Source organism: Callorhinchus milii, unplaced genomic scaffold, assembly GCF_018977255.1.
Source record: "Callorhinchus milii isolate IMCB2004 unplaced genomic scaffold, IMCB_Cmil_1.0 Scaffold1, whole genome shotgun sequence".
Taxonomy (NCBI): Eukaryota; Metazoa; Chordata; class Chondrichthyes; order Chimaeriformes; family Callorhinchidae; genus Callorhinchus; species Callorhinchus milii.
The window spans coordinates 65,853,899-65,876,648 of record NW_024704742.1 but is presented as its reverse complement, the minus strand read 5'-3'; the positions used below and the strand labels follow the sequence as shown (position 1 = coordinate 65,876,648).

Below are 22,750 nucleotides of genomic sequence, written 5' to 3'. Positions count from 1 at the left end.
TACCCAACTGACCAAAAAAAACTTCATCAAGAGATAAAGAGTGAGCCAGCCTGATACCTCAGAATGCCTTGTACCTCAGCACAGTTTGTAAGTGTCAGCAAGTTATATCTACAATACAATATACATTTATATAGCACCTTTCCAATTGGGACAATATCTCAAAGCGCTTTATACTGCGAGCTGGGCATCTGATCCGGGGGTGGGGGGGGGGACTGTGGGAGCAGAAGTGTACTCCTATCTGATCTTTTTCTCGCCCAATATTATGTTTTAGGGAGCAAGGCTCAGAAGGTAACAATTAACAGTAAGAACTAGCTTGGGGACTCGAGAGCAATTGTAACAACACATCAGTACTCAAGCCACTGTAATTGATTTTATCCTCAAAACAGTGCTTTAGAGTTATGTGAATGGAAATTGGTCTTTGGATGTACAATTTAAAGTATTTGAGCTATGGTTCTGTCACAATATATCAAATGCAAGAATTATTAGATTACCATTCAGGAGGGTTATTAGATTATTGTTCAGGACAGGAAAGGCAAAATACAGTCATTACACTTTAGGTTTTATATTAAATTCAAGGATATTTTAAACCAAAGTCCCGTCTGCCTATTCAGGTGGGGCTTAACCCTCCCATGGCACTATTTGAAAAGGGTAGTTTCTCCTTATGTCCTGGCCAACAGTCCCCCAGATAAAATTGGTCACTCACTTCATGGTAGTTTGTGAAAAATTACTATCCACAAATTGGCTGCCGAGTTAATAATAAGTTCACCTATAAATACAATCACTCCACAGTAAAATCCTGTGAAACATTTTGAGATATCTCAATGATGCGTTAAGAAACTATATCAAGGATTTTATTATTAAGGATTATTATAAAATGAGGAGGGAAGAGTAAAACCATTATGTGCTCTTATGTTATCGCAGAGCACCATCTGCTGGACACGTGGAGAATCTATCCTTTTCAAGAGACCAATTTGAACAAACTTGCATTCCTTCAACCAACACATCAAAATGTGAATATTCCGTAAAGTGAAATTGACTGTATATTTTGTGAGCCAAACACAGCAGCCAATTGCACACAGCAGTGTCTCACAAACAGTCATGGATTGAATGATCAAATTATTATAGGTAAACAGAGGCATGGGAGTACGGAAACATGCCTAAGGTTTTGTCCTGTACAGGAATCAAACCTGATTCCACTCGCATGCGAGGCAAATGCTCTAACCAATACGCAACAGGACTTCATCAAGCCGAGTGGAGGGGTGGTGCAGGGGAGGGAGTGGGGAAAGAGATGAATAGGCGGATGAGTCCCTGCGGCCTGAGGAGAGGCAGTGGTGGAACCGGGCATTGTTGCTGAGGTGGGGGAAGGCAGGTCATGGTATAGATGTGGAATTAAAGGGCAGTTGAGGGACAAACAAGACGCCAAGGTTCGTACTGGTTCATTGAGGTGTAGAATGCATCTGAAGGATGGGATCAACAACAATATAGTCCCCACCCCCCATCCACTCAGCCAAGACGTGAGTCTGAAGTCCCTAAAGGCTTAAGCCTTGCCACTCAAGTCTACAACCAGGTGACCTGAAATCCTTAACAAATGCCAGAAGTTTATGTCCTGTTATAGATCACGTCTTCCACTGTGCTAGAGGGCCCCCCACTCACTCTGCCCCATTCAAATAACCATGAATGTTTAAAAGTCCCAAGAGTAATATTTTCTGTTCAATTTTATCCAGTGGCAGAAATACTCTGGAATTTATCATTTCGCATGACTCTGAAACCTGCTTCTCTGGTTTTGTACTGATCTTATGATGTCCATCACTGAGAGGAACCATGTGCATGTGCAGCAGTTCCATTCAGTCTACCAAGTAGCAATTTGGGACAGGCCTGGGACCTGATCAGGACACAGGCGGCCCAGGCGAGCACACATCAGCTGATTCAGACTAAAATGCAATCAATGAATCATACTCTTTGAATTTAGCTTCGTGAGCTAAAATGAAAAAAAGTAGTCTGTTCCCACGCAGGCACGTGGCCTCTCTCCAGCACCAGTCTACACAGAAAGCCCCGAATGTGGTACCACACCAGCTCTTGTGAAAGGATTTGGCAGCAGGTTACATCTGCATATTTCACTAGTGATGAAGCATCTGTCCAAATTCTCACTAAACTCGCTGTCAACTCCTTCCTTCAAGTATAGCTGAGCTGGGCACAGTACATTACAAGGAGGTCAAGTTGTTTGTGTCTCAAGTGCTGTGAGGCTGATGTTAACTTAACAACATTGAGTTAAATTAGCAAGGTTAAGTGAAAGTAGCAGAGCTTGTAATCCACTTGGAAACTTTGACTCAGGACCACCCTGTAGAGTTTAGTGTTTTTCTTTTGAGTGACATTCTGGAGACAGCTTAGAAAAACTCGGCTTGAGAAGCGAGCCAAAACAAACCCTTAGAAGCACATGTACAATTTATGTATTTTAAGCTAAAATTAGTTTTCAAAATATTACAGCAGAGACTTCATTCTTTATGTAGTTTAATCATGTTGATTTTGCTTTTCTTTAAAACAAATGCCCAGATGAATTTGAACTCATTTCCCCCAGTTCAATGTTCTATCATATCACAATACCAGTTACATTTTCAAAGATCAGTGCAATACTTCCTCGCACATTCAAGTTAGAGCAGGAAAAAAAAGGTCACTAATAAAGCATGACCACAGCTTGCACATATCATATCAAACAGGCAAAGAGATTAGAATAGACAGCATACAGTATTTTATACCATGATACGACAGGTTAACTCACTTTCTCGGTAAGAGCTCCAACCTTTTGAAAGCATTCAACAGCAAACGTCATGGCCATCATTTAACACTGGCAATTTTGCTCACAGAGCTTGCATGAAATCACATACTTGGCTCATCATTACATTTGGATTGCAGTTCAATTTCCTATTGCAGTACAACATGTCAAAGGAACTCATTTAAACTGTAGTTACAAAATGCAAGAACAGCCTAGTATTTTCATTTTTAAATTCTCTAGATGAGAATTTTTAAGGGAAGTCTTTCTTTTCCTATTTACTCCTCTCCATCAGAAACATTTTATTTTTTCTTCCACATAGTACAATACTTCCAGATTCAGCTCAGGCAGTTGCAAAGTAAAGCTTTCCCCACTCCATTCCAACAATATGCAGAGCCCCAATCTCGGAAAACCATTCATGAATGGTGTGAATCTCTCTACTTCTCATACTAATCCTTTCTTCACTGTAGCGTCCACTCATCAAAAACTCACTTTCAATTATCCACCTTCATTTCATACAGGACCTATAGAGATGGCAATTTTTAATTCCATCTCTCAACTGAACTATACCATCCAGCCCTCTACCAAGTGATCCAACCCACTGAATATTTCAAGTGAGTGCACATAGTACTTGCACTCAACTCCCCCATAGTTGTTCTCTGACATCTGGCCACACTTTCAAGGAGAACCTCTGAAAGTCTGTATCAAGAGCTCTACTGCTGGACACCTGGGGAAATTTACTTTCCCCAATAAACACACACAATGCCCAATATCAAAGGGAGGAAAGGTGGGGAAGACAAACATTAAGCTAAAGTATACTATCATAATACAGTCTGAGAAACCTAGAGCAAGGGAGCACTCACAAACTTGGCTGCTGAGAAAAAAAAGGACATGGGGCAAATGCATAAACTAATTACCCCTTTGGTCTGAATAGACCAAGAAATTGTTCTTGAATCCAGTTCTGTAATACTCATCGGCTTAGATAATCTGTGTGATCGGTCTTATAAACTACACTGTGCCTCCAATTTTATTCAGAAAACATGGCCTGGACTGGAAAATGCTCATTCTGAGATTAAAACGCTGTGAAAGGTTTTCCTATGCAAAATATTTAACCTCCCAAATTTTGGAGAAATAGCTTTGAAAACATTTTTAAACTTGAAAGCTTCAGTATGGGAAGGGGGCGGGGAATGTTACATTAGTTTATGCTGATGCCTAAAAGTTCTTTAGCTAAATTTATAAAGACCAAAAAAAATAACTTAAATAATTAACTTTGCCTGAATATAGTTTAATTTCAATAAAGCACATTAGAAAATAATTTTCCAGTCCATAATTTCTACGTTCAACTGGCAAATTATATTAAATATGAATACACCATTTTTGTGGTTAGTAAGACCTTCCTTCCATTGATGGTTAACATGAATTTTACCAAATTTAAGTCATACACAAGTTGACTGTAGTGCAGATGCTGCACAGCTACGTCACTGACATAAGGGCCTTGATGCAACAAATATTAATCTCACATAATCATTAAGGAAACAGTCATGATCAATATATACTGTACTTGAATGTATGGCGGTGTCAGATGGATTGAAAAATCTTAAATATCAGCATTCAGTGTACAAACTGCAGGTTTATACATTTGTCTTATTTACATGGTGGTGCTTTTTAAACATGAAGCAACTGTAAAGCTGGTACACTTGCAGTTAAGTCTTACGTATCAAACTCGCATTATTTTTTAATTACCAAAACACTAGAGCAAATATTCGGTGAAAAATATGGAATGGTTCTGGGATATAAATGTGCTTAACATTTCAGGGTTCTTTCAGCCACATCCTCCTGTAGTACAGCACAACCTCTCCCCAATTACAACCACCCCAGCATCTGCAAGTTTATTACTGGATAAGGTTGGTTTCTCTTGCCTTTTTGGGGGGTGAAAAAGAGAAAAAGAGGGTAGAAGGGAGGGAGGAAAAGTATACTGTATAATATATTTAACCATTTGAGAATATACAACAATATCTGAGTGAAAAGATTTTGCTTATTGCAAGGTGTTACATTCATTTAATTTCCGTGTTACAGTATGCTTGTTGCAAATTGCAGACAATCAATCAGTTTTACAATCAATGTTGTATTTTGAAAGCTTTTTTTAAAAAAAGTCTCAGTGCTCAAAAGGGTTGAGGATTTGGAGATTGTTTAGAACAAAAAAAAGTAGCCTCTCTCTCCTTACGTAAATGTTCATACAAACTACCCTGAAAGTGTAATGCAGAGGGGTCCAATCGTTTCCCCACCCCCCACTCCATTTCACCTGCCCCCCGTAACCAGTAAATGTTATTATGTTACGTTTCTCAAAGGGAAATACAAAAATATTGCTCACGCAGCTGGGCACGTTTCTCAAATAGGGAATCCTGCCCTCAGCAGCCAAACGGCAGAACTCTCCTGATTGTAATGTACTGATGCACATCGGCTAACCCAGGGTCTACTGTAACCGCTCCTCTGCAACCAATCATCACTAACACTAAGCTTTTTTCCCCCCAATTTCTAGAACACTATCAGAGCTCGCCAAATCACAACACTCATCTATTATTGTGCAAGTGTCAAAATTCTAGGGTAAACGTTATTTTGTTATGCTGGGAATCAATTCTCGATGAAAAGGAAAACTTTTTTCCCCCGTTCTTTTACCACAATGAAGTAATCTAGAATTGCTCTTCAGCACTTTATTCTCCACTTGATTACTTTAGCCACATAATTTAACAAATTTCAGATCAAAACACCAGTGGAATTAAATGGGTTCTGCTGCCAAGGGCATTTTATTAGCTGAAGTTGTTTAGTTCTGGACCTCAGCCACCTTTTCCTTCTCACTCTTCTCTTTAGCTTTCTGCTGCTCCACAATCTTCTCCTCCTTGTGCAACAATTCCATAATTTCAGCAACCTGGTTGGTCGAGATGTCCACATCCTCCTTATCAATTAAATCCACCACCTGCGCAGATCAAACACACAGTAAAAGTTCAGTAAACCTGTTACCTCACTCCATCTCTTTTACATAAAACATTTACTCTTAAAGCAACATTAAAATCACTGATTTTGTGCTTTAAACTTCCTCTGCCCTGTCATCAAAATGTTAAATTAATAGACTCGTAAATCAGATCTAAAATGGTTGAGTGAGCTCTTTATGTAACTAGATTGTCGCAGTGGTTCAGAAACAACCTGAGTTTACAAATTATTTGGATGATAAATTAGCATGTCATTCAAGGTTTTGACGGGAATTTGACAAACTTTCTCTCTCTCCAATGAAATCTCACACATTTTTATGACAATGCAAGTAAGTGGAATACTCTGCTCCTGTGAGACAAGACCCCACTGGCTTTCTTTCTTAAAATAGGTGCTGATGAAAAATCCACAACAGATGTATTGATGGCATTTGCATGCAACATTAGAGTAAAAGAGGTATGAATATATCATTTTTCACACTAGCATTCCTAGGTAGCAAAGAGAATGTTTGCAATCCAGTCAATGATTGATAAATTGTGAGTCCCAGTGTAGTGGTTAGCCCACCTCGCAAGCAAGAGGACCCAGGTTTGATTCTCGGGCAGGGCGAAATCTTGGTCAAATTTCCTTACTCCATACCCGTTTAACCCAGCAGTAAGTAGAAACTTGGTCATTAAGTCAATTGACAAATTGCTTTCCAAGGGTAATAATCTCCACACACCCCCACATATTTTTTAAAAAATTGGTTATTCATTCCATGACTATTTGAAGGACACTGATGTGCACAATTGGTTGTGTCAATCCACTTTACAATATAAATCATTGTGAAATGATTTGAAATGTATAATTGACCTGATAAGCCGCTATATCAAAAATCAAGGATAATTATCCAGTCAGTTATTTTGAACTTACTTTTATGACATCGTCAATATCAATCTTTCCATCCTTGTTTTCATCCAGGGCATCAGCAATTTTTTGTAATTTGTGCTGTGGGATATTCTGGAACTGCCTCATTGCACTGATGAGCTCACTGATGCTGATGAGGTTTTCCCTAAAGTTGAAATACAAACTGCATATAGGAAAAGGTTAATGGAAATCAGTTGCGAGAGGAGGAATGAAGACATGAAGAAAAACTTCATGCCACGGATTCCCCACATTTCTTCATTACCAGAATCTAGAAGTTACAAGAATTTGTCCAGCATATTGCAGCCAATCAGACACAATTAAGGGTTAATTTTATGATTCAGAATCAGATGTGTTTGCCTAGAGAGGGTGGAAAAAAAATCATACAAGAAGATTACAATGATTCTGGTGCATGATCTTAACATAAGCAAACAAAACAATATTTGAATAAATCCTAACTTAATTTGTATAATCTATAAATAGCTGTCCTGGTTTACAATATATAGTAAACTTTACATAAGTCGTATCAGTTGGGAACATATGACTTATGGAAAGTATGAGTTATGTTGAAGTACCATAATTTATAGGAAATTCAACAGGTCTTGGCAGATATACATTTAGGAGATTTTGTAATTTATATGAATCAAGACATATGCATGTTTTACTGTATTATATTTGGCTTTCTTTGTTGTAAAGAAATTTCAGTTTCCCTCCCCTTCTCCATATTTCCTCCTCCCTGATGGTGCTGAGTCCTGCTGGGTATAGTTCCGTGATGCCTGGTCACTCTCCAGCTGCTCATCTAAATATCTATTGTTCATGTTGGAGGTTAGACTGTGAAGGGTTAAAGACTGTGGGTCATTACTGAAACAGAATCACACCTTCTCACATAATGCTCACACACACCTTCCAGCAGAAGTTGCTAGTTAGTGACCAGCAGTAAGAACCCCAGCTGTTTTTTTTTAACCATTTAACTTTAAATTTTTCCCATATCTATAGTTTACCATGCCCAAGTCCTTGACCTGATCGTGCCCGCACATCCCAATTTTCTGAGATTCAAAATCCCACCCCTCCCTGCTTTTCTCTACTCGAACAGAAACTCTGATGCTAGGGTTGACAACAGCAAAAGGAAAAGTGAAATGGCTAAACACGTGATCAATCTAAATCACTTTCTTACTCGAGAATAGGAAGAAAAACAGTGAAGCTTTCTGAATCGAGAATAGAAAAAGGAAAAGTAAATACGTTACAAGCCAATTCCATACGCAGGTAAGCTGTGAACAAAGGCAATGAATAAGTGAGCAAAAATCAAGATCGTCTTTCGCTTTGATTTCTAATTGGGAAGATCAAGAAGAAAAATTCAGTTGTTTAAAATTATTCCAATTACCCAATGGGTGGCGTTGTACCACTGCCCAGCTGACCATCCAGCAATGCTTTGTCCTTCTCCAGCTCACTAATAAGGGTATGAATCCGACCGATCATTCGGTTCACTCTCTTTGATAAACGCTTGCTCGCTTTCGATTCTTCTACATTTGTTTCTTGTCCAGACTTAGATAATTCCTTTTTAATCTCTTCTAAATCCTAGAGAAAAAATAATCAAGCACTTAACAGAGCAAGTATCCAGCAATAAGTCTTTTTAGTTGTAAAAAATAAAGAAAAAAATGTATTCAATATAGACACAAATCCATCTTGTTTGGTTGAACACCAGTCACCACTGAGCTGCCAGTATTGGTTCATTTTGCCCATTAAATGGAATCAAGTTAAGACAATTAATCAATACCATAATAATAAGCATCCATATTGATTTCTCCCCATTGCCACAAGCTACCTATGCTTAAAGCATTCACTCTTTTTCCTTCTACAGGGTTAGAGCTTCACTGGTGCCCAACAATACCTCACTCATTCATCAAGTACAAGTTACATTTAAAGAGTGCATTTCACACAAAGTGTCTCAAAGTGTTTGATCAATGTAGTTGTGCACACCAAACAGTTCTCTGCTGGCGAGGATAGTAATTTTTGAACACATACGAACCTTGCCAGGTACGTTCCGGATCTCAACAGGCACTCTCCCACTTTTAAACTACTCAAACACACCCATTCTTGCAAGAAGTTTAACGTTGACTAAAGTAAACACCTGAAATACTTTTCATACCTCATTATACTCCTGTACATCACCCTTTAATTCTTCCAACTCTTCTTTCTCTTTGGTCAGAAGTTTCTTCTGCTCTTTCAGCTTTGTGCAGGCATCACTGAGTATATCGATTTCCTCTTTGGTAATCTCTTCACCCTACAAACAAGTAAGTGAATTACAAAGGGGTTTCAAGTTAGATAAAGTCATACACCTTCACAGATATGGTTAGTGTTGTTCTGTGTAAGAGTCACTAGTTTTGTTGCTTGGACCTAATCTACATTTATACATCAGATGTTATGCTCTTTTAAATGTAAGTCACCAGAACCAGTGGAGTTCTAGCAGCTTGAATTGTCATTTTAGTCCCCGTGAGCAGCCTCCAGAGGTCGTCAGTGACTATTTCCACTACAAGCTAGTCTACCACAGAATCGACCAATTGGCAAGCTCGGGATGTGCACCATCTTACACAAAAAGCAAGCAGCATTCAGAGCAATCTGCCAAACCTGGAAACAATACACCGCAGAAGGTCTTAACCCAGGAATAGGAAACGGGGGACAAAAAAAAACTTAGGTTGAAAATGGGGAAATTATACAGGAGAACATGTACCTGTATACAAAGTGAGGGAGACTTGAAAGATATGCATCTAACCTTGAGACAGATATATTTGCCACAATCAAACTGCAGCAGCATATAAAAAAAACAGGAAGTGTGGCTTATTGTGGAGTCCTGTAGCTCAGTGGTTAGAGCACTCGCTTTGCAAGCGAGAGACCTGAGTTCAATTCCAGGCAGGTCAGGGCGAAACCTTGGGCAAGTTTCCTTACTCTACACGCCTAATAATAATCCCTCCAAAACAAAAAACAATAATAAAAAATTGGTCATTTTCAATCCACGACTGTTTGTGGGACATTGCTGTGCGCAATTGGCTGCCGAGTTCGCCCACAAATATACAGTCAATTCACTTTACAGTGTTCTGTGAAGCGCTTTGGGACGTCCTCCCGACGTGAAAAGCGCTATATCAAATGCAAGGATTATTATATTATTATTATTAATCTCAATCTTTAATAAATAATAATAATGATGGAGTCCTGTAGCTTAGTGGTTAGCAAGCGAGATGACCTGGGTTCGATTCCCAGGCAAGGCGAAACAATGCGTGAGTCCTTACTCCACACAACTGTTTACCTAGCTGTAAGTAGGAACCCGGTTGTTAGTCGATTGGCAGATCGCTTTTCCGGGGGTAATGTTTGTAAGCAACCAAACAGTCGCATTGCAACACAGTTGATGTTATACCTAAGATCCAACATAGCGATAACTCCTCGCACAGCAGTGCTACATTACACAATATCCTACTTGCTAAGGTTTGGTATCTTATCAGATGAAACAAAGCATAGTGCATGGTAATAAAATATTCTTTGCAAACAGAGTCAATACCACCTCTATATAGTTCAGTAGGACACTTGAAACCTGCATATAACCAGCTGATAAATCCATCAACACTCATTGAGTCAGATTTCAATCTCGAAGTGTTAGAAAAAAATGCAAACCAGCTGCTGGCTGGCAGGGGAGTCTCTCTCTCTCTCTTCCCCCCACCACTCCAACAGTAAGAATACACTAGCAGTGCCTCTAATAAAAAGTTAGTACCTTTGCTTTGCATCTCATTTTAAACTAGATGCACACAAACACACATATCTTTTGCCCCTCGTTAATTTCCTCCTGTGCTGAAGGTAGTGACCAACCAGACTTCCTGTAGGTGTCACCAGCTCTATTAGAACAGTTTTCTAGATATCACTAGAAGTTCAGAAGAACAAGATACATTTGATACTCACCCTACTATCCACTCATATTAGCCAATTATACCGATTTATTATTCTTGCAGAATTTTAATTGATTAAACGGCACGTGTTCTCATCCTATTTAACTTGTTGAATTATACCAGAGTGAGCAGTGAGAAACATTTGAGTTAAATCTTATACATTGAAGCCCCTTATGGCGGTAGGTAGTTGGGGTCAGCACCTCTGAATTCACTGTGCAGAGCTTCCGGTGTGTTGGCTAGCTCTGCGCACTAAAAAGGCTGGCATTCAAGCCACCAGGTTGCCTGTTGATGTCATGAAGCAACATCAGCAGTAACCTGATGGCCAGTTTATTTTAAAAAGACCATCGATATTTGTATTTTGTCTGTATTTTTTGGTCCTAACCCAGTTAGAGAACACACGATTCATTCTAACAGTACTATCAGTACTGTATTATGTATTATCTTCTTCATATAATATCCTCATTAGCAATGATGGTTTGGCCTTTTCAAAGATGCAAGTGGAAAAGCAATATCTATGCAAAACACAAATTGGTCAGGACAACAAAGTGGCTTCTGACCTCAGTACACCTGGCCTTACAATTGACTTCTTTCTTATCCTTCACTAAAGTGCTTAACTCTGGGCATCCTCCCAACTGACTCAAGCTCATTGAAATGATTTCTGCATGTGGAACTTTTCCTCTAAATATCAGACAATATCTGAACATGAAAAAAAAATTGACAGCCTTGTAAATCCTTAGATAATTAAATATCAAGTCATCAAAATTCATGAGTAAATTTTCTACGCAAAAAGTCAATTATGTTTTCAGCACGATATTCAGCAACCATTAATTAGATGAAAATAAAAGTTTAAAAAGGAATATGAAAAGCAAAGGCTCTGTGTGGAAATATACCTTAATGCCTTCTAAAACTGGAGCGGTGTCTTTCAAGGTCTCTGAATCCATTGCCAGGTCTACATTAGCCAGTTCTTGTTCTGTATCCATAGCAATTTGGCTTTTCTTTACATTAACTACCTGAGCTTCCAGATTTACTGCCGATTCCACTTCCTTCTGCAATACAAAATTAGACAGGTTGTGCTTCCAAATGAAACAACTGCCTGGAAACGTCTTATTTCACTTGAATACAATAACTGAATAGAATAATTTCTTTCCAACGGAAGACTACTGATTTCCTGGGAATTGACAAGCTAGATGGATGACACTTCACTCTGAATTTATGGTTAAGTCAATTAGAGGCAAGATCGTTTCTTCAAGGGTTGTTAAAAGGTGGACCTCACTACCCTAGAAGGCTGCAAAAATAGAATCAATAAGAGCTTTTAAAGGAAGATAGAAACTTTGGAAGGGAGAGCTCAGAGTGCAACTCTGCCCACTTATTTAATTATATTAAATAAGGCAGAGGAAATGAAATGAAAAGATCTGCCAAAAATAATGGCATACTTGTGTTCAGACCGATTACCATGCTGGTAAATCAAAGTATTTATGATTCTCGCTTCAATTCTCAAGAGGGCTCTGCACTTAGAAACGAACCAGTTTATATGAATTTGCTTTACATAAACACCCATACCCTGGCTTCAACCTGCAAAGTCTCTTTAGCTTTTTCAGCAGCCTCTGCCATACGTTCCATCTCTCGCTCCTTGTTTTCTCTCTTAATGGCCGCCTCTTCTTGTAAGGTTGCTTCCAACTTGGCTTTATTATCCACTTTGTCACATTCAACTTCTGCGACTTTCACTTGTGCTTCTTTTGCCTACAGCAAATATATGGACAAAGAGTCAGGTCAAACAGCAAGCTGGAATCGCTTTGAGAGTCAGATAGCAGCATCCCTTGGTAGGATTAGGACAGCAATGAGGGGTTTCTCTGGAGTCAGGATTTAGATTCCAACACACACTGGTGTTTGGTAAAACAAGGAATTACATACCACATTATCTGGCAAGGTCTGCAAGGTTGTCTTGAGTTGATCAGCAGGTGAAAGTGTATCAGGAAGGTACATGGCCCTGGACAAAAGTAGCAGTGAAGTTGGAATGTGCTGGTTCAGGTGCAACTCTGCCCACTGTAACAACAACAAAAAATAAATTGATCATTTTGAAATAAAGTATTCTATTATGGTTTATTCTCAACTGAAGGAATAGACGTGAATATTGTTCGCTTCAGCTATGGAACTCTAGAAACTTGAGAGTTCTATTGAATTTATATTTTCATCTGGTCATCAGCGCTGACAGAGCAAATTTTGGGGCTTATAGAACATTTCATGCAATCCCAGTAGGAATTTATTTAGTATGTTTAGAAATGCACAGTCACTATACTCCACAGAAGATCCTGTGAAACACTTTGAGACGGCTTCTGACATGAAATCACTAAATCAAATTGAAGGATTATGTAGCAACAATTTGTTTTGTAATAATACTTGCATATGATATAGCACCTTACCAAGTCTCTTCAAGATGTCCCAAAGTGCTTCAGAACATACTGTAAAGTGAATTGACTGTACATTTTGTGGGCAAAACACAGCAGCCAATTGCGCACAGCATCCCACAAACAGTTGTGGATTGAGATTTTTTTTTAAAAGGGGTTATTACCTCCGGAAAAGCAATCCATCAATCGACTAACAACCAGGTTCCTATTTACTACAAGGTAAACAGAGATTTGTGGAGAAAGGAAACTGGCCAATATTGCACCCTGGGAATCAAACCTAGGCCCTCTCACTTCCAAGGCAAGTGCTCTAACCACTAAACTATAGGATTCCACAAAGTATTTGTATGAATTCATTAAAATATATCTGCCCCAATACATGTTTGGTGTTTGACTGAGTTCATTAAAAATTATAGCAAAGACAGGCAGATATTATAAAAGTACATTATTTTGTGTGTTGAAAATGCAACTTTAAAAGCAAGCAAAGTTATGGGCACTTGATATAAATAAATAGGATATCAGTTAAATGGACAAAAACACAATCACACTCCATGGCTGTTTGTGGACATTCCTGGCACAAATTGGTTGTCACATTCACCCAACACACATTCAGTCACACAATTTTACAGTACATGCCATGAAGGGCTTTGAGATGCCTCGACAATGTGATAAGAATGTAAGGATTATTTGTCAATTTTTAAAAATATTTGGTATAGAAAAGGAAAATATTAGTAATGTGTTTTTTTTTCTTTGAGAGTATGTGACAACAGAAAAACAACAGCTTTATACAACAAAGATGAGAAGGTAGGTAAATTGTTATTTTATAATGCGAGGACTGGATTATAATCCAAGAATATGGAACACCATATTGACAGTTGGGTGCTCACTAATCTCTTTGAATCATTTGATCATATAATTGAACTGACAGATGAAAGGTGTCCTCAGGGATCTAAATTAACACAAATTAATGACAGGTTGGCTAGCTGCAATGAAAACTGACTTGGTACCAGGAGGCAGGGGAAAAAGCTTGGAAAAAGCTCAGAAGGCCTACAAGAACAGCAACAAATTACATTTGTGTATCGCCTTTCACATTGGGAGGACGTCCCAAGTCGCTGGACATAACCCAAGGCAGGAACATATTCTAGATCTCCTGCTGTTGTACTATTCGTAACAGATTTAGAGAAAACGTACTGCAATATGAGAAGAGCTAGACAGCTTATGTGGCTTTCACTGGAGAAGAGAGAAACACGATCCAGGTATGTAAATTGCTTTGAAGCATAGATAATATTGCTGAAAGCAGGCTATTTGACTTGTGACTATAAAACTATATTTAAAATGTAACTAGCCTCAGATGAGTTTAGAAATCCTAAAGAATTTTAGCCAACACAGAGAACGTGGATCAGAGGCCACACAGAAGCAGCTGATGACATGACCATCAACTCCTGCAAAATAGGAGCTACATATTGGGGTTGGAAACACTGATAGAGAAAGCAACAGTGTAAATGGCACCACAATGTCAAAAAAAAACACCTTGGGATATAAAGTGCCTCTAGGGGGATAAATAGATGGGGTAGGGTTCCCTCAGTGGATTAGTAATACAGGCAGGAAAAAAATAACCTAAATTCCTGGTCTGTACTGATGATTTAGATGATATTAGCCATGGAAGTACTTGCAGTGTTTCAACTAGTCTAATCAGCCTTGTTTTTGGAAGGTAAAAAAAATAAAGCCAGGGTTCCACTGCCAACTGCTATACTGAAAAAATGTAATGTGTGGACATGGGTGATGAACAAGATCAGACTTGGCTACAATCTACTCTGCAATCAAATAGCCTGTAGACACTCAATAGCAGGGCTCATATAAAACACCCTAACCACTTGGTCGAGGCATAAGAGTACTGCTGATGTACATGAAACCTTACCAACTAATCATAACCTTCAGCAGAAAAGGAGCAAGCAAAAAGAAATACATCAGTGGGCTTGGTTGCATGTGGTTTGCTGGAGGAGCAGCATTGACCAGCTAAACAGCCTCCTCTTGTTCCATTCTTTCACAACACAATGCTGTGTTTCATCAGTTTAGTTGGCAGATGCTAACCACGTGACTTTTTTTTCCACTCACTTGTTTAAGTTGTTCTCGTAGGCGCTCCTCAGTCACACCGAGTGCTCTCATTCCACGTGCTCGACAAGCAGCCTGCAGTTCAATTACATTCAGAGTGTCCACTCCTTCCTGTGCAATTAGCTGGAGGTAGAAACATACATAGACCAAATTACAAGAATGAAAACAAATCAACTTGAAGCAAGCAATACTAATAGGAGACAAATCCAACTAATTGTAAGTATCAAAAAACAAAATAAGATATTCAAATGAAGAAGCCAGTTTGAACCTACCCATTAAAACATTTTCTTATCAATTGTGTTCTTAGGCTTTTCCACTTCTACCTGGTTTATCAAGCTCAACAAAAGCAGGCAATCCCACAGTTCATATATGATTGATTTAGAGAAAGCATAATGTATATTTCTATGCAATAATGTTCTAAATAATTGGTATAGCGGCATATTTGTAGAAATGCAGTAAAACTACTTTTACTACTACTCTTATTTTACATTCAAAAACCTACAACACACACAGCAAGGCAACCAGAAGTTTAGAGTGCACAATCCAAAAACTTCACACTTTCTGTAAAGACCATTCCCTATTCTTTAAAAGAAAACACAACTCTTCCTTCTCCTTACTAAAGCCTTGACCTCCCAGATCCCATGAATCAACCAATAACTTACCTGGTCATCTGCACGAATAGAGCGCAGTTTCATAATCAGCTGGAATCGTAGGAAGTTATTGGTTCCTATTGACTGCAACTCCAACAATTTACAGAGGGCTACCAGTTGAAGTCGTGTCAAATTATCCAGTGTGAGTTCGTCCTCAAACAATTTAGAAAAGCGTATGATTTCCTCATTACTGGGTCTTTCCCCAGAATCTCGGATCTGAAAACAAAGAGCAATTTATTAGACAATGAGAATTAAAAAAATCTGTAAATGTGGCAAATAAACCCTAATGGTACATTTATCACTTTCCTCCATCAATTTGTACTGTTAGAGGATACTACTTACATTTCACAAACTTCATAGTAAGTTTCTTTTAATAACACAAGAAATTATAGAACGGAAAAGACATTTGTTCTGTCAAGACCATTCTTCATAGCGCATGCAAAATTTACTTCACCATGTAGACTTCAGATCACTCACTATTGAACCACGGGTCCAAAAATGCACAAAAGTTACATAACTAAGGCCAATAAAACAAAACCATCAGGATATTTTTAAATCCACACTTAAATCTCATCTCAATCTGCATACAATCATATACTTCCCCTAATACTCTTTCCAAGCATATGCTTATCCAGTTATTTTATGAAGGAATTAACTGACAGATCAACTACTTTCATTGCAAGTCCGTTGCACATGTTCACTGCACTGAGGGGAAAATCATTCTGACAGGGAGCACAAGCTATTTGTTGGTGGGGGTGGGAGTAGCTGAGCAGCAAAGTTGCTGAAAACCTGCTTTGAAAATCCTACAATTACATTTCCATAAACAAGAAAACTATTAAGAAATTCACTTTTTATTGCTGCCAGGCTACCAACATATATATATATATAGTATAATATATATTTATATATACACATACATACACACACCTTATATCCATTTTCTTCCTAATGGTGAGATAAGGTTTGATGTGCATCTGTGATACCTTACCAAGTTGTATTTATAATAATAAGCCTTGCATTTGATATAGCGCTTTTCACATCTTCTGTATGTGAAATTGACTGTATATTTGTGGGCGAACGCGGCAGCCAATTGCGCACAGCAGTGTCTCACAAACGGTCGTAGTTTGAAAATGACAAATTTTATTATTGTTTTGTTTTTTTGGAGGGATTATTATATATGTCAAATCAGTACAGTGGACATCTGCAGAACTCTGCAGCTCGTGTCCTCTCCCGCACCAGACTTTGTGACCCCATCGCACCCAGCCTCGCCTGGCTTCACATCCCTCAGAGGACCAAGTTCAAAATTAATGTACTCACCTTCAAGGCCCTCCACGGCCTTGTCCCCACCTACCTCTCTGACCTATTAACCCCCCCTTATCAACCTGTCCGCTCCTCCACTCAGCAGGCTCCGTTTTCCCAGCACGGCCCGCACCACCATCGGCAGTCAGGCCTTCAGCCTCTCTGCCCCCACCCTCTGAAACTCAAGGCACACCTCAAGATCCTCCTCTTCAACCATGCCTTCGGCCATCCTATTACCCACTCTGCCCTACATCCTCCCTGATCCTAACCCCAACCCGTTCAGGTCCTAATCCCTGACTATTCAGTGACTTGGGACTTCCTCCCGTCGTGAAAGGCGCTTTACAAACATAATTTTGTATTGTATCTAAAAGACTGAAAAGCATCACAACTGAGCCCGATTCTAATCTCACCTAATCCCCATAAACACATACCTTGTAGCAGAGATCACTGGATAGCAATGAGTGCACAAACTCTAGCAGAGGACCATTGATCGCTAATATGCTAAAAGTCAATTCTAAACATTAAACTGACTGTATGATGGATATATTTGTTCACTTACAAAATACAGTCAATAAACTTCTACACAGTAAATCCAGTGAAGCGCTTGGAGACATCCTCTCGACATGAAAGGCTCTATATCAAATACAAGGATTGCAGGGCGAAACCTTGGGCAAGTTTCCGTGGAAAGCGCTATATCAAATGCAAGGATTATTAGTATTATTATTAATCATAATTATCGTAATCTAGACAACAACTTGTATGTATATAGCACCGTTCAGTCGGTGTGTCCCAGAGTTAGCTGACATACGAAAAATAAGTACTTTGGTGTGTATAAGCTTAAAGTACAGTTTGGTTGATTTTGATGAAAGCAGAGAATTACCTTCTGGAAAAACGAAGAAAAGTCCTTTGTGACATCTCCTTTGGCTGCTTTATTTCTCAGGGCAATCTCTTCAATTGTATCTTGGAGAAATTTTGCCATCTCAAGCTTTACCCTCAGTTCCTTTTTCAACCTTTCCTCCTGTAAACACATGAAAGATTTGTGCTGTAACCTATCTGGGAGCTTTTGAATTTTATTACCTAATAACAGATAACTTCATAATTGGTAATGCTAATAACCCTTTAGATTGCTTGCTACATTTTAGCAAGTGAAATACAAGAAAACTTAAAGTATTGAAAAATGTATACAAAGTAGAAATCATTATACTTCACAAAATCACTGTACTGATTTACCAATCCAAATAGCCTCCTTTTATTTAATCTACAAAAAAATTAATAATTTAGAAAAACACTAATAGACACCTTTCCAGGTGTCAATCTAGTCTGATGATAGCGCGCTCTCTCAGAAGGTTATGCATTCAAACCCAAAGACAGAAAGTTGAGCTCACACAGTAGTGCAGAAGATCAGGGATGGCCAGACTATTTTACCCATGCGTAGTGCGGCTCGCATATCACAACTTGGCCATCCTGTTCCAGATGATTTGGTCACTGCAGGTCTATTTGTCTCACTGCATAACTATAAGGTCTCATCCCTGATATCGTCATATGAACTTTACTCTTATTTATCACCACATCGCACATCTCCAAACCAGTCGTGCACCGTCTATTTCTAAACGGTTGGAGGGTATCTCAAGACTATCTAGTTTCCTCTAAAATTCCCTTAGCTGGCTGAAGCCGGTAGTTTATCCAGACACTTTCCATCAACTGAGAAATTCCACAAGAATGCATGCTCTCTCCCGCTTTGTTTCTGTTCCACACCACTGACCTGCTCTCCTTATCATCCAACTCTATATATACTCTTGTACTGATTCCACTCTACATTAATCAGATCATAGCAGCTCCAGTGCCTGTGACATTTACTCCTCACCGAGAGCAATGGCAGTAACAAAATCTTCAGCACCTCCATGCTCTTGAATTAGGCAATGATAATCAGAAGAGTTTCTTCAAAGACGGCTTCATCGCTCTTTGAAGCACAACAAACAGTTCTTATGTCTCACCTTTAACAGCCCCATTCTTAATCCTTCTTCACTTAATTAAATTGTTAGCCTTACTACTTCCCCTGATCGCCTCCATTCCCAAAGCTATCTTCAAGAAGCTTGGTATCATCTTTCATGCCAAATGTATCTTTTACTCTCAACAACTCTTAAGGGAGAAATAAAGTTGAATGATAAATTGCTCCAGGGGCAATGTGCTCCCGGAACAGGCTACTCTAGTGATATTACACAGAGGAGCCAGCACAGTGGATGGAGCGGTGGGGTGGCGTGAAACAGAGTGGGGGGGAGAGAGACAGAGAGAGGAAAAAAAAAGAAACAAACGGGCAATTTTAGAATTCTGTAAACTGATCTAAGGCTACTTGATCTCAGGAAAGTTCAGAAGTGACGTATACTTAGTTACTTAACTAAAAATGTTTTCATAAACAAACTTACGTGTACAAATTAAAAGCTTTCAAATTCTTACCTTCTTTGATTTGGTTTCGAAAGTTGAAGGAAGCATATTGGGGAAAAGTTTAACTACAACAGGAAGAAGGAGTTCCATGAATGGAACTATTACGAAGACAAGGAAGGGGACCAGACGAAACAGATCAGCACATGTCCTCAGAAACTGTGAACAAAAGATAAATGCACAATTTTTAAAAAATTCCATTTGATTAAACTTCCAGGTATGATTACATTTTTCTTCATCATAATTACATGAACATTCTTAATAAAGTCAATCTCCTGTACTAAAGTGATAAAAATGAACATATTGTAGGTGACTTATAAAATGCATACAACCAGCAAAAAGCATGATCCCACAGTATACTTAAAAAATATATATTTTACTGGTTCCAAGGTGCAAGATATCATCATCATCACCCACATGATTTATTTTAACAGCAAGAGTCTTTGACTGAAAGTTTCAAACTCTTCCTCCTGCCTCCCCCCAGAGTGACCCATGATTAAATGTAGCAATTACACATGCAAAATATACAAAATTGATCACAAAAGGTTTCCCCATTTAATATAGGTCAACATTTTGAGTGGCTATTTGTCAACAGAATCACATGGTCTTGACTGAATTCACGATTTGTAGTTATGAAATTATGCTATGCTACATTTAATTCCCTTCATCTTTTAAATTCCCTGCTCGAATAGCCATAATGCCTTCCTTTAGGTTTGTGAAATAATCAACTTTCAATAGCAAAAGGGACTTACACAGCATTCACTGGAGGTTTCCATGTACATTGAATAAGCAATTTGAACAGTCTGCTTTTAAACGAAAATCATTTAAGCCAACGTCTGAAATGGAAGAACATTCCTCCTGGAAGCACATCTCACCTGGATGCTTCATACATACCTGTTCTGGGCTGCTTTTAATTATCTTGCAAGATAAATAAACAGCTGAGCCTAACCTAATACAACAAAGAGCAATGAACACTGGCACCCCCACTAGAAACTCAGCTGCTGAATAACTAGAGCATGTTGTGCTCATTCGGTGATATGACACGTTAGCTTTTATCATGACTCTCTCAGTCTTTTCAGCAGTTGATGGGCATGAATACAAAAAAAACAGGGTTTCATGGCATAGAACATACTGGTACTGTATAGAATTTTTTCTACCCCATTAATTCAACACAGTGGGAACTCTTTACAAAATGACGGAAACTTAATTTTCTGGTGCACACCATATTATTTTCCTACAAGTGGAATAACTCATTACATTCTTTTAACCCTTTAAAACATCCCAAAAGACACCAACGCTAAACAAAAAGATAACCTACATTCTGCCCTCAATAAATCTAATTTTACTTTAGAACTGCAAAAATAATGGAAAACTGCACACTGACACTATTTAACTCTCTATATGTAATATATAGAGAGAGAGAGACTGAAGTTATTTTAAGACTAATCTAATTTGTTTTTTGCTAACAGTTACAAACAAGCACCCAGCATTTATCATCATCTCAATCCTTTCACATTATTTCACGAACAAGAGTGGTTATTCCCTTACTAATACGATGAAATAAGACCGGATGTCATTTCACTCAAATCACCCAATTCAAGAGGAGTGTTCAGTTGCTGGCAATTAAGAGTTATGGGTTATGGAGGAAGCAGTTGGGCCCGGTGAAATAGAGGCGGGGGTGGGGGGGGTTGAAATCAGCCCTCGGGATGCTAGTTGGATCATCCAGCTGTATCTAGAATACACATACCTGTCTGTGTTCTCTCCTCGACAGAGTATGGCCATTCAGAATCCGCCACAGCATCCTTGCTGCTATCTTTGTGTCAATCCACAATAAGCGGAAGCCATGGTAATAATGCTTCACCTCATCTGCAACCTTCTGACCAAGAGACCGTCGCACAATTTCAGCTTCTATAGGGCTATACACGGGACCGCCTTCTTCCAGACGCTTATTCTTATCTTTCAAGGACTTTAGAGACTTTTCGACTTTGGAGTCATCATACAGCTGATGAGTAGAGTGCCACCATCTCATTGAAACACATGGCATTCCAATAAAATTCATGTTGGTAGCAGAGGTGCATGGCAGGGGAGCCCCCACCACCCCACAGTACAAACGCTTTGGGCCTCTTCTGCAGTAGCTATAGCGGTCCCTTATATGCAAAGAACTGTTGCTTGCAGACACTGTGCTGCAGTTTCGGAACAAAGCATTTCTGCAAAAGGAAAGGTAGNAAAAAAATTAGTTAGAGCAATTTCAACAGAAATAAATAGAAGTGANTTTTTTTCACCCATGAAACAACAGCGTCAAATGACTAATAATAATCCTTGTGTTTTGATTTAGCGCTTTTCACGTCTTCTAGACGTCTCAAAGCGCTTCACTGAATAGACTACTTCACTCAGTATATGATCTCTTTTCTGGACTGTTAAAACCATTTAATAGATGCTTCTTACCCAAACCTCACAGCACATTCAATTAAGATACCATTAGGCACACACATTTCATTCACATTGTAAACCTAGATAAGGCTAAGCCACATCAGAACAGCTGTGCAGAATCAATACAAGCTGTATCATGGGACCGCTTGTCAGGATATCTATAATTAACAGTGCAAACTGGTTTTAACTTCAATGAATAAATATTATTGATTATCTTATTAGTATAGCTCAATCCCAACCAGCAATAGTGAATGTACAAAATGTGTGGTTTAATGACAAAAATCTTTAATAACAAAAAATATGCTTTCTCCTCATTTTCCATCTACAATTCAAAGTCAAAAGAGTGAGCAATCTGCTTCCAGGATTCCACTAAAACCACCTCACTAACCATTAAGAGCTTCAGAATTATTTGAGAATCATTTGAGAAAGGAAAACAAAGAGTCAACAATGACAGAATCACATCAAGCTTCCTTTCACCCACAAAATACAGTCAATTCACTTTACAGTCAATTCACTGTGAAGCGCTTTGAGGCGTCTCGAAGACGTGATAAGGCGCTATATCAAATGCAAGGATTATTGTTTGCCTGATTTGCCCATGTGTTCCTTACACATAAAAACCCCTCCACCTCTCCCATCTTTCCTGAATAAGCTGTACCCTTGTAATTTATATTCACCTCCTTTGTAGTGATGTTCCAACAATCAACCTCCTCCTCAATCAGCAATTTTAATAGTGACCGCTTTAATTTCAATTCTGATGATATTGCAATTATAAATATATATATTATAAATCAGCACTCAGTAAAGATCCAAAACAGGGAAATAGTGAATTTCAGT

General features: G+C 38.7%; 1 protein-coding gene across 4 annotated transcripts in view; it reads right to left on the bottom strand.

Annotated features, from left to right (window-relative positions):
* Nucleotides 1–2,491: 2,491 nt before the first annotated feature.
* letm1 (leucine zipper-EF-hand containing transmembrane protein 1) overlaps nucleotides 2,492–22,750 on the bottom strand; it is a 29,114-nt gene continuing 8,855 nt past the window's right edge. The window contains exons 3-14 of one of the 4 annotated variants that reach the window (XM_042343159.1): nucleotides 21,234–21,693; nucleotides 19,502–19,645; nucleotides 17,928–18,065; nucleotides 15,761–15,964; nucleotides 15,102–15,221; nucleotides 12,496–12,627; nucleotides 12,145–12,324; nucleotides 11,475–11,630; nucleotides 8,799–8,933; nucleotides 8,034–8,227; nucleotides 6,662–6,818; nucleotides 2,492–5,741 (exon numbers count right to left, since the gene is read on the bottom strand). In XM_042343159.1, the coding sequence (XP_042199093.1) occupies nucleotides 5,589–5,741; nucleotides 6,662–6,818; nucleotides 8,034–8,227; nucleotides 8,799–8,933; nucleotides 11,475–11,630; nucleotides 12,145–12,324; nucleotides 12,496–12,627; nucleotides 15,102–15,221; nucleotides 15,761–15,964; nucleotides 17,928–18,065; nucleotides 19,502–19,645; nucleotides 21,234–21,693 (2,173 nt within the window). In that variant the 3' untranslated portion in view covers nucleotides 2,492–5,588. The remainder of the gene's footprint in view (nucleotides 5,742–6,661; nucleotides 6,819–8,033; nucleotides 8,228–8,798; nucleotides 8,934–11,474; nucleotides 11,631–12,144; nucleotides 12,325–12,495; nucleotides 12,628–15,101; nucleotides 15,222–15,760; nucleotides 15,965–17,927; nucleotides 18,066–19,501; nucleotides 19,646–21,233; nucleotides 21,694–22,750) is intronic. The other 3 variants (XM_042343171.1, XM_042343165.1, XM_042343176.1) reach the window with 3 other exon arrangements.